General features: G+C 38.5%; 1 protein-coding gene across 16 annotated transcripts in view; it reads left to right on the top strand.

Moving 5' to 3' along the window:
- The window catches only part of LCA5L (lebercilin LCA5 like), a 14531-nt gene extending 2447 nt beyond the window's left edge, over positions 1–12084 (top strand). For 5 of the 16 annotated variants that reach the window (XM_086883974.1, XM_086883975.1, XM_086883976.1 and 2 more), the window contains 7 exons: positions 291–503; positions 2644–3158; positions 4221–4358; positions 6027–6120; positions 8345–8448; positions 8723–8849; positions 10391–12084. In XM_086883974.1, coding sequence (XP_086740100.1) covers positions 341–503; positions 2644–3158; positions 4221–4358; positions 6027–6120; positions 8345–8448; positions 8723–8849; positions 10391–11004 — 1755 coding nt within the window. In that variant the 5' untranslated portion in view covers positions 291–340 and the 3' untranslated portion in view covers positions 11005–12084. Of the gene's footprint in view, positions 1–290; positions 504–2640; positions 3159–4220; positions 4359–6026; positions 6121–8344; positions 8449–8722; positions 8850–10390 lie in introns of all 16 variants that reach the window. The other 11 variants (XM_023926588.2, XM_086883972.1, XM_023926580.2 and 8 more) reach the window with 3 other exon arrangements.

Genomic DNA, 12084 nt, shown 5'->3' with positions numbered 1-12084 from the left:
GGCAAGGGGAAAAAAAAAAGGGGAAAAAAAAAGCAGCATAGCAATTATTCAGAAATACCTAGAAAATTACTTAGAATAATTTATTTTATGCTAAATACATGCCTTTTACAAGCGTATTAAAATAGTTTTAGGTTCTTCTTTATCCTCTGCTTAGAGTGTTAATACGGCAGCTAAGGTGGTTTTTGTGCTGTTTTAAGGGATTAGTTAATTTTGTGATCTGATTTGCTGTCTAATTCTTGAAAAATGTGATTAATGCTATTTTTATGACATGAAATGCTGTGAAATCCCAGGTAGAGTGGTGACTTCTTAGAGAAAAACACAAGTGAGCATTCACCCAGTGATGCTTCCAAGAGCATTTTCAGTGGCTGACCCTGAAAGAGTCAGAGGACGCAAACCTTTAGAAACACCAGGAGCTGAAGAGAAGAAAACACAGAAAAAGGATAAGGCAAGAAAGGAAAGAAAGAAATGTGGACCATGTCTCCATGCCCAAGGTGATAGAAAAGGTAAATTTGTTTTCTGCTAGTATGAGACTCTTCTAAGAAATATCATTATTCCCTTTCTTTGGGTTTTTTTTTTCCAAAAATTAGCAAGAAGTGACAACAGTTTTTCAGGGAAAGGATATGATAAATTCTGTTTCAAACACCAGTAAAGGGAGGGAAGAGAAGGAGAGATTCCCTACTGTGTTAATCCACAAAACTCAGTGATTCAAAGGGAGAATCACCTGGGATGTGGGAGCCCCTTGGCAATCCTCATTCCTCAGCTTTAACCCAAGGACCTGAAAACGGCTCTGCCACATTTTGGTTTGAGTCTGAAAAAGCCTTTCATAAGGAAAATGAGCAAAAATAATGCACAAAAGCATCAGTTTTGACCAGAAAACAGCCATTTTGTGGGTCATGGTGTATCCTATGAAATGAATTTGTGCCTCAATGGAATGAGCACAGAGAATGAATGTGTAAATGTACATGGAATTTATGCCACTGTTAACAGTGAGGAATCTCTCCATGCCTGCATCTTTTCCCATCTAGATTCATCTTTTGTTAAATCCTTAAATCCTACCAGGCCACAGCACAAAAATGAGTGGAAAAGCAGCAGCCCTTTTTCTGCTGAGCTTCAAAATTTCATCTTGATTTACCAAAGCTACAAGATGGAAATAAATCAAAAAAGCCAGAAGAACCACTGTCTCTGCTATAATCTCTGTTATTATATGCTGCTGTCAAGAAGTTATACTGGCATGAAAGTAGCAGACCAGAAAAAATAATGACATTTTTTAGGTCATTATTTTTATTCAGCAAAAAGTCATTATTGACCTCTACCTGTGGTGAATAAATTATTGCATATATTTGTAGGTGTTATCTATCGGTTGGGTAAAGTGTTTATTTTTTTGCTTTCCCATAACTACTGGAAATGAAATACATTTTACAGTATTTCTGACAGCTTTTGCAGAAAGGTATTTGCACTTTTTTTCAATCCTCTTAGTCCATTCTGGCAAAATAAAATAGTAAGATAATTTTGCAATACTTACTGTAGTTTTCCTGCAGTGGAATTGTGTTTTAGAAAATACTGGAATCAACAAAAATACTTGGAATGATCTGTCCTTTTATTCTGGTATTTTTTTAAGTCAAGACCTTGCCTGTTTTATCCATAAAATATGAGGTGATCTATAAATTATAATAAACTTTATAGGAAAATACTGCCTGAGAATGCCATGAGAGCTGTAGAGAAATTGAATATATGCCTGAAAAAGGGGAACACACTCAGATTTACAGTCTTGACTATTTTTAAATTCTAATCCTGCTTCAGGAAAAGAAAATTAGAGTAATTCAGCCAGAATCTTATCCTTAAGGGGTGGCAAATGGGAGCAACACACTGAGAAGTAGCCCATTAATATATTTTTAATTGCTTTTTAAAAGCCATGTAGACAACTGCACACCTGTTCTATACAAAGAGAATTTAAGGTTTAAAAATGTAATTTAATTAAAAGCTGACTGGAAAGCTATAGAAATCTGCTTTGAAATCCCAGCTGCAGGGATTTTAAACCATGTGCTGTTTGGGGCGTGTTGGTTTTTGAGTCCTTGCAGACCTGTAAGTTACTCTGTTGTTTTTTGATGGGTTTTTTATTTTTGGGGGGTTTTTTTGTCATGCACCTATTCAAGGTGTAGATTCTGATGGGTTGAACTTGGTTCATCAGTGGCTATGTTAGTGAAGTGCATGATTTACAGGCAGAAAAATGACTTCCATGGGTTGAAAATTGATTTCCATTGATTTATTTCCATTTATTTCCATTGGCTGCTAGCTGTGGTCCGCTGCTGCCCCAGAAAGTCACAGAGATATAAAATATTTAATGCATTTGTCTGTGAATTATTTGAATCAGACAGTCCTAGAATGGTTTGTGTTGGAAGAGACCTTCAAGATCATCTTGTTCTAACCCTGCCATGGGAACCTTCCCCTACAGCAGGCTGCTCACTGGACAACAGAGTTTTTGGGGTATTTTGTGAAGAAACCACAATTCTGTATCTGGATGAGCAGCTTAGGAGTAGTAGTTCATTAGCAGTAGGAGTTTATATGAGCAGAAAAGACACTCAATGATTGATTTGTCTCAATTTCTGTCTCTCAATGCCAATTTACTCCGCTCTCAATCAGCAGGATGGAAGAAATGGCCGGCTGTGAAAGCCCCGTGTTTGAACTCCTCCTTTGTAACCCTGCAGAGCGGGGTGGTTTACCAGGACAGAAACGCCACGGCCCAGCGAATATCCTCAGCCAGGCTCCACAGAATCAAAGAGCTGAAGAACGAAATATTCGACATTGGAAGGAAAATCGAGGCGTCGAGCTTGGAGAACCAGGCTTTGAAAGAGCTGAACCGCCGGCACGCCAGGGCCATCGGCAGGTACAACAATGCCGAGAGCCACCTGCAAGGGCTGCTGGCAGGGCATCGCAAGGAGACCACAGAGCTCGGCAAACTCCTCAAGATGTCCCAGGAGGCGGAGAAAAACACGGCCAAGGAGCTCAAAAAAGTTGAAGCGGAGCTGAGGAGAACTAATGGTGATCTGAAGACTTTGGTTATGCTGTCAGAAGACAAAGCTCTGGCGGAGAGGGAGGAACTCAGTCACAGGTTGTCAGTCCTTAACAAAACGTTGGAAGCAAAGGATGAGAGGATACAGGTAACGCCTGCAAATTGTTGTGTTTGTGGAATGTGGGGTGGTAGAATATCCTAAACTGGGAGGGAATCACAAGGATCATCGAGCAGGAGAGATTTCAGTACAGGAATAGTGGAAAATTTTTAGCTAGTTCCTATCACAGGAATGATTCTGATATAATCCTGTAACACTGGGTGCTGTTTAATCCAGTGTTCTCCTGAGTGTAAGGAAGTTCAAGAGGAAATAATTCACCCCCTTTTAATATCTCATGGTTCTTTACCCTCACTGACCCCAGCACAAGAGAAGATAGGAACAAAATTTTACTACAAAACTGGATGAGTGAAATTTCCATGGTCCTCCAGGAATTAATTTCTGTTTCATGTGTTGTATGTATTATATATAATATATATAATATGTATTAAAATATGTATGTAATACATAATATAATATGTATTATTCATAGAAATAAATAAAGAGCCAGAAAATCTTAAGAGAAACTGTAAATATGAACAGCTGAATTCAGACCCTCTTTTAAAAACTTTCTGCTTCCAGGAGTGTGTAGCTATAAAAAGCACACAGGGTTGAGTTTCCACCTGATACTTTTAGGAACTGGAATTTTAGTACATGGCCCTGGGTTCTGAAGATAAAGAACCCAATAAATCATCAAATTTTCATTTGCACTAAGCCTCCTTGTTCTGCCACAGTTCATAGGTCTTTGTGAATAGAAAACCTTAACACTTCTCAAATATGGTGTATTAATTAATCCATCAGAAAGATAATGCACAGCCTTATTTTTATGACTGGATGCTAAAATCTTTTCTTTTGTCTAGTGAAAAGAGACCTTTAAACCCTTTTTTTTCTCACTTTGAAATTGATTTTTCAGATATTTCAGTATAGCTTCATGCATTGTTTACAATATAATTTATAATATTATTTATATGACTATAAGAAGATAATAATTGTTATTATATATAAGCTTAAATTTCCTTATATTAGCATATGTGTATTTTAAAGCTTTCAAGAACTTACATTTTCCAACTGTCACACTGAGTTCATCCATATGGTAAAATCTGTCACTTTTTTAAGAATCTGGAAATGCAGCTGAAGCTGAACAACAGCACTTATAGTCGTTGGCTGGCAAGTGAGAGTAAAAAACTCCTGGAAGCTACAATGATCACAAAAGGCTTGCTAATGGAAATTAACATCGTTCACCAAAAAATTAAGGTATCTCATATTTTACCCAGGTTTCTGTCTCTACAGGAAAATTCAAGTATTGATTGTTGCCTATTCCTTTTTCTTCTTTTACAGTATTTGCTAGTGGAATTTGGTTTCCTGCTTGAGTCTATAATCTACTAAAAAAGCCAAAAATGTCAAATTCTGACATCATTGTGGAGTCTATTTGTTAGATGCAGTTCAATAATGAATTGAAACAGAGATTAATCTATCAGAAATTGAACCAAAACCCACAGCAATGTGTTACCATTTTACCAGATTAGGGTCAGATACATTCATCTACTCACTTTAAATGAGCTCTCTCACAGAAACAAATCAAAATGAGCCAAATATTACAACCTGCAAAACTAGAGTTTAACAAAAAGACTCGTGGAAATGTTTCAAGAGATTGCTCAAATTCCAGTTCGGTTTTTAGGTAAATGGTTTTGGGATAAATAGGTTCAGTTCAGCACTTTTTGTAATGCTTGTAAATCAAACATTTGATTTATTTGATTTATTCCAAATACAGATAAACTAAATGGATTTAAACCCAAACCTGCCAGGAATGGGATGTCATATGAATTGTAATAAAAGAAACAAACAATACACATTCCAGAAAACCTGGAATCCCTTGTGGCTTTTTCATAATTGTGTTTATAACACAATTAAAATACACATTTATATATATTTCTCTGTCAAGGTGATCCCATTGGGGAGCTTTGTCCCCCTAAGTGGAATCAAATATCTGTGGAAGATGATGTTAAAGAGAGTTTTCCCAGACATTGTGAAGGACAGGACAGGCAGTTCCTGAAGGTTCATGGAGGTTGGGATTTCTGCACAGGGGTGTTGTTTATCCCTCTTCCCTGTGTAGCAGGTGCAGAAGTTTCCTCCTGGTACTTGGCAGTGTTTTTCCCCTGTCAGACTCTGATCTCCTCCTGGATGTGCAGATCTGGAGATGGGAACAATCATAGTCTCAAGAACACTAACATAAAACTGTCCAAAAATGCAGATTATTCCAAAGTGCAGTTCTCACCTTAACACTTCTCTAAAATAGTTCTGTTTCATCTCTTTTCCACACTGTTTTCTGTGCATCCAGGTCTCTGAATTTTCTATTTACATCCACAAAATTTTCTATTGATTTAACACAAAAAAAACTCAGACATGCTTATCAAACTTATTTCTGTGCCAGAACAGAGTTGAACCTGACAAATTCATAGTTTTAGGCACCTGTCCTATTTTGGGACATTCCATTTCTAGGATAACTTATTTTCCCAAATGAATGAAGCACCTCTTTTTTCCAACTGAAAACTGGAGTAATGAGATTGTTACTGAGGTCTGTCTTCTGTGTTTAAAGAAGATTTCATTAAGGAAAGAGGAATCTTGCTAAATAAATGTCAAAATGTGTCTCTGGAGTTCATGTCACCACCAGAGCAACAGGTTTTAAACCAACTGAGCATATGACAAGGGCACTGAGTAAATGAATTTTAAAAAACCAACAGAAAAAGAGGAAGTAAAGGCAAAAAAATATTTAGTTTGGGAAAAAGTAAATGACAAAGCCACCATGTGGGTCTGGCAAAAGGTGAAATCCCTGATGGGTTTCATCCAACATAGGAAAATTAAGTAGGTTAAAAGTACTTTTTAATCCATATTAGAAGATTAATGTTGTTTATTTCTTCTTAGGAAAAGGATCGGCAACTTTACATACAGAATATTTATGCAAATCGGATGCCAAAAGCCCTGAGGGACAGAAGTGATTGGCTTCCTAATGACCAAAGTATGTCTGTAACCATCTTCTTCTCTTGTTAAGTGACACTTCCACTGTTTTAGAACCGGGAAGTTTATTCCAAATTAAATGCCAAAGTAATGCTTTTGTATGGGCTGAAAAGGTGAAAAGGTTTATGAGGTTTAAAGGCTTGAATAATAGAAAATAATAATAATATAAATTAAGTTCTACCAAGGAAGAAAGAGTTCTTTGGTAAAGAATATTACTTTCACATGGATGTTCATAGATATTGGGGAGAAATATCTATTCTCTATTTATATATATATAAATATTTTATTTATTTATTTATTTATTTATTTATTTATTTATTTATATATATGGACTGAATTCCATGCAGTCTTGGCTATCCAGCATTCCAAGAACAGCTCTCTGGAGTGGGATTCAGCTGATTAAAACTGACCAGTGCTGTTTGAGGTGCCCCAGTTTGCCTCCACTGCACCCAGAATTTGGGATGGAACGACCTAAACATGGACTTCCCTGGCTGAAGCACCTCTGGAAAACACTGCTCAGATATTGCTGCTCCTAAAGTGAAGCAGAAATCAGGACTTCCTTCATGTGGGAACCAAAGAGCATTTAGCAAACCTCTCTGCTGGAAGTGCTCCCCACAGAATTCCTCAAATCGTGGCAGAAATTCAAAATCTTGCTCAGTTGCGTATTTCTTTCTTCTTCATTGCCTTTGCAAACCCGTTAACTCTGCCTCAATCACCAGTGGACTACAGGGAAAATCTTGGTAATTCAAGTTGTAAATTAAAAAAAAGACATATTTCTGTTTCTCATCCCAAGTCAGACACATTTTTTATGAAACTCTGATTTCCTGTTTTAGTTACACCACTTAACTACCTTTTTTTTTTAATTTTACTCACATATGGCCTCGTATTCAATAGAAATTGAATATTGCTATTTAATTATGGTACTTAAACCGCTGTTATTATTTAATTTCTTCTTTCCTTTAAGCAAGATAAGGGAGCTTTGTTGGGAGAGACATGATAGTTTGTAATGAAAATCTTCCAAGCAAAGTTGCCTGATCCTCTGGAATTTTTAGGAAAAGGTTTCATTCTCTGCCAGTTAATGCATTTGGAGACCAATAGCAGCAATTGCTGACAATTTGTTTTCCTTTTCACTCTTGACTTGAATTTTCCTTTAGCAGATTTCTGAAGAGTTGCCTCTCCAAGTCATTATTTTCTAATAGTTGACGTTCACAGAAGTTTTTTGCCAGCAGGAAATTTGGAGCCGGGTTTTTTAGCGGTGCTGATAAATGGCTGGGATGAGGCTTCCTTGTGGATTTTTTGGATGGAGCGATGGATTCCAGGAGCTCCGGCTCACCTGGGGGGGCAGCGCCCCCTAGTCCCGATCCCGGGGAACGCCCCACTCATCCCGGCTGGAAAAGCTGGAGCAACTGGGAGAAAAAACTGGAGCAGCTTGGAAACCAATTCCTCATCATCAGAGTCAGTCCAGGCTGGTCACCAGCACCCCTTTCACCGCCCAGCTGCGAACCATTTTTATGTGTTTTCTTCTCTGATTTCTGAGTTCAAAATTGGGAATAAAGGTGGATGTGGATGTAAGATCCCGGTTTTGCTGCTCTGGTGGTAGCAACTTTCTCAGCTGCTGTTCCTGTGTCAAAGTTATTCCAAAAACAGAGTACAGGAACATACTCATCTGCTCCATCTCATATCTGTATTTCTCTGAACGTCTCCTTCAGGAATTCCTTTGGAATCTCTTCCAAAGACCACTGGTATTTCAGACAGTGTTAAGCATTTCCCATGAGCTGGGCTCCATGAAGATGCAAATTTAGGAAACTGAACCCTGAGGCTTCATAGCACACCTTTCAAATCAACACTAGAATGGAACCAAAAATTCAGCCTGTGTGGGCTCTGGGGCATAGACACACTTGTCTGATTTTACATGTTCAATCTGGACATGACATTGTAGTACGTTTTTATATAAATTTATTCATAGATGTATGTTTAGAATGCACTGATGTACAGGTGAAAAGGCTCAGAAATCCAGGTTTGTGTCCCATTTCAGCATTTATAGATTCTGCAGAGAAAATTATTTCCTTTTTTTTTTTAAAGAGCATTAGGATATGCATTATAAAAATATTTTTAAATTCTTGGTCACATATGTAGTATTTTCAGTTGTCAGAGGTATCTTTTATTTATATCAGCAACCTAATTCCAGAAATTACTATATTGCTAATGCTTGTCCTCTTCAATAGGTCTGAGAGCAGACAGATCAGTACAAGTAGATAAAGAGAGTTTTAGAGAACTGCTGCTGTCTCAGCACCAGGATACAGAGAAAAACCCAATGCAGCTAAAAAAGGTGGGAAAGACCTGGATCCAAATCCAACCCCCTGTTTAAACTCTCAGCTAAGCTGTATCTTATTCCCTAAATTGCAGTAATGTGCCTGATCCATCATCTTGGATGTGGCTTTTGCATGAGTGTGATTACAGTACAGAAGAAATGCTATGATGTAAAGCATGTAACAGCAATAGAAATTACTAATCTTTTTATAAGTATTGCACTTATTGTGTTCTTTTAAAAGTCACTAAAGAAGCATTCCCTTGTTATTTTTACTTTTAATTGCCAATTGTAGGAGAAAAGAGGAGATAAGGGTGGAGAAGGTAAAGCAAGAGAAGTGTGCTCAGATGCCTGGGGTAGAAAAGAAAAAGAAGAAACCAAGGAAGTACCAACACCAGAAACTTCTAACAGGACACACAGAGGTAGGTTTAACGTTTCTCTCAGAAATTCACCTGATCTTTGCAAATTACCAGAAGTCCTGGTAATTTTTGTGGTTCTGACAGCCCTTCACTGGCACCTGGCTGACAGGAGCTAGTTGCAGATGATGAATGAAGTGTCACTGAAATCACAGAATCATCTGGATTGGGAAATACAGCTGCTGGTGGTGCTGCACTGACAGCAGAGCTGCTCTGCAGGATGTGGCATCCCCACCCTGCTCTTCTTCCCAAAGCACTTCTTGGTCAGGGTGGTAAAAATTCAGTGTTCTGTTTGTAACAGGATAATTAACAGTTGTTAATCCACACTAATCAAACACTGATGTCAAAGTGATAGCTGGGAACCTTCATCACTGATGTGAATGTGTTTCCACGGAAAAGGAAAAGACTGTGAGGGCTGGGAGCGTCTCCTCATGACAGTGATCCCTGGAAGGAGATTTTAGCAAATCTCAGCCACTGTGTTTTCATGGAAAAGTTATACACAGGGGACTCATCTGTAAACATCTTTATTCTGAAGAAATTCTGTAGAACAGAGGAAAGAAAAAACCACTGCTGTTCCCTCATTCACATTTTCCTTTCTAGAAACATTCCTGCTATTTCCTTTAAAGCTTTTAGGGAAGGGTCAGAGTGCCACCATTCTAAACATGTTACAAATGGCAAGGGACCTCCAGGGCACACATTTAGCCAGGTGGAACAGGGTCACATCCCTGTAACCTGGGATGTGTTAACTCCTGAGGTTTGTGCTCTGCCTTTTAAGCCTGCAGCCTTTACAGAGCCCCCCAATCAGCATCTGGCCTTAAAATGCCCTTTTAAAGCTGGCAGAAAACACAGGGCTTACGATGCTCCCTGTGAACCTCTGAAGAGTCTGTGAAATCTGAATTTCTCTCATTGATATTGGACTTTTATTCAAGCCTTACGTGGCTTTTGTAGTTCCTGCAACTTCTTATTTCTCCTTTAAGCTTGGATTCTGTCTCATTTTGAGGGTATTCTGTGAGTCTCTGCAGAGCTCAGGACCCATTACAAGTCATTCCCTGCATGGATAAAATGCATTTCTGTACACACATTCCTTTTCCTCCTGAAAAGTGGAGCCCCCTCATTTCCAGGTGAGGGAGTTGCTGTACATTCTGCTCCACACAAGCAATCTGCTGTGAATTAAGGGAAAGGAAATCCTGCATATCTTTACATTCCATTTAAAAGCCAGAAAGTGACAAAAGTTCAGATCTCACCTGGTTTCTCTGTTGCATTGTACATGACTTTTCTGGCACTGTATTTAGCCATTACTGTACATAATGGCAGCTACATCCATTTAATTAAATTCAACACCATGAAAAAAGTAAAAATAAAGATATTAACCTGGATTCAGTGGCATAATTATGTTGTTTAAATCTTGCCCCATACTGTTGTATTTATAATAGGTCATAATTGAAATACCACCAATAATAAGAACCAAAGCAGTGAAATAAGGATGTGATACTTGCTCTTTTTAAAGCTTCATGTTCTCCATGTTCTTTAACCCCACAATATTTCAGGGGGCAAACTACTGATGGAAAAAGGCAATTTTTCAGAATTTATTAAAGAAATGGAAAAAGAGACAGAGTTTCTTAAACAGAAGTTGAAAAGTCTGATGAAATCTGAACAAAATCCTCAAAGAGACGGAGCAAAGGAGAACAATCAAGAGGGAGAGGCAGTGGAAGAAGTTGAAAAAGAAGAGAAGAAACCATATGAGCAGCAAAAGAAGAAAGCCAGGAGTGAAGGAGAAATTCCAAGCAAAGAATTTGCTAGGCTGAAAAAAATCTACCTCTCCTCAGAAGGTGTTGAGAGTTTGCATCAGGGGCTCCACACCTCAGGTGCCAAATGCAAAGCAGGCAGCCAGAGCCAGGCAGGCCAGAGCTGCAGGGACACTGCTGAGTCCAGGGGGAAAATCTCCTTTGGGGCTTATGAGCCTTCTTTTGGGCAAATCCCCCTGGCCAGGCAGGGTGGCAGATGTGGAGTGGAAGAAAGAGCTGAGGAAGGAGGTTTTTGGGGAGGGCTGTTTGCAAGGAGACGGCCCCACGAGTTCCAGCAGCAGCAGGGTGAAGGCAGGCAAGTGAGGGGTGCGAGGCAAATCCCAAACTCCAGGAGAGGGTTCAGCTCTCCTCGTTAAAACCAGCTCCAGAGAATGTACAATGATTTCTGGTAGTTAAGTATATCAGCTTACCTTTAGAAAGTTTATACATTCAGATTGTTAAAAAAACAAACGTTTTACTGAAATTTTTATTAAATCTTACAAGCACTGGCTCCATGATTTTTTCCAAAACAATCCAATCGTCACAAAAAAACCATTCTGTGCTCGGTGTGTATTCACAAAAATGTGTTGTATTGAGAATTCCTTATTGTTTTCACCTGTTACCAGGAAAAAGTTAGTCCATGTTTAGGAACTTCCAGGTTTTTGCATTCCCAAGGAGCTGGAATTTGGAAGCTGGGTTGTTGTCAGCTCCCTGACACGAGAACCTGCTTTTGTAAGGTTCACTGCTGGGTGAGGACCAACAATGCAATAAAAAACCCACTTTTTTAGTTCCTTCACTCCCCAAACAGCTTCCAGAAGTCAGAGATAATAAAAATAATTTGCTCCTACACTGTTTTCACAAGCATTAGAAACCTCTAAAGCCTCATTCTTTCCCACTGTTGGAACTTATCAAAGCCGTTTGCCTGGTAACTTCCCCAGCTGACATCCAGAGATGAATGTGCAAGAGGAAAGCATTGTTTTGGAGAAGTCAGGCATAGCCAGTCCCCAAAAAGCCTCTAAAAATCCTTGTTTAAGGTTATGTAAGCGAGGGGAGGAGGATTGTGTTTTGTTCCTCACAGTAATTCATTTAATACTTGCTAAATTCATGTGAAGTTTGGAAAAATTAGAGGCATTCTGTTAATTTTTAAAGGCAGTAGCAGTTTTAAAAATGTCAGAAATTACACCACAAAAGCTTTTAAAGATGACAAAGACATTCAGACCTGAACCTGCTTGCAACAACATTTCAAAGGTTTAGAAAAATAGTTAAAAAAATAAATGAGTCCAGTTGATTCAAACAGTATTTTCTTATGCACAAACATGGGGGGTGTTGTTTTGGCTTGGATTTTGGTGCCTTTGGGGTTGGATTTTGCCATTTTGGCTTTGTTTGTTTGTTTGGAGGTTTTGTGGATTGTTTAGGAAAACTGAAGTTAACATTAAAAAAGAAATGAGAAAACCTAA

This window comes from Cyanistes caeruleus, chromosome 3 (genome assembly GCF_971803275.1).
Source record: "Cyanistes caeruleus chromosome 3, bCyaCae1.hap1.1, whole genome shotgun sequence".
NCBI classification, from domain to species: Eukaryota; Metazoa; Chordata; class Aves; order Passeriformes; family Paridae; genus Cyanistes; species Cyanistes caeruleus.
The sequence above is the reverse complement of the archived record's forward strand: the minus strand, read 5'-3'. Positions and strand labels throughout refer to the sequence as shown.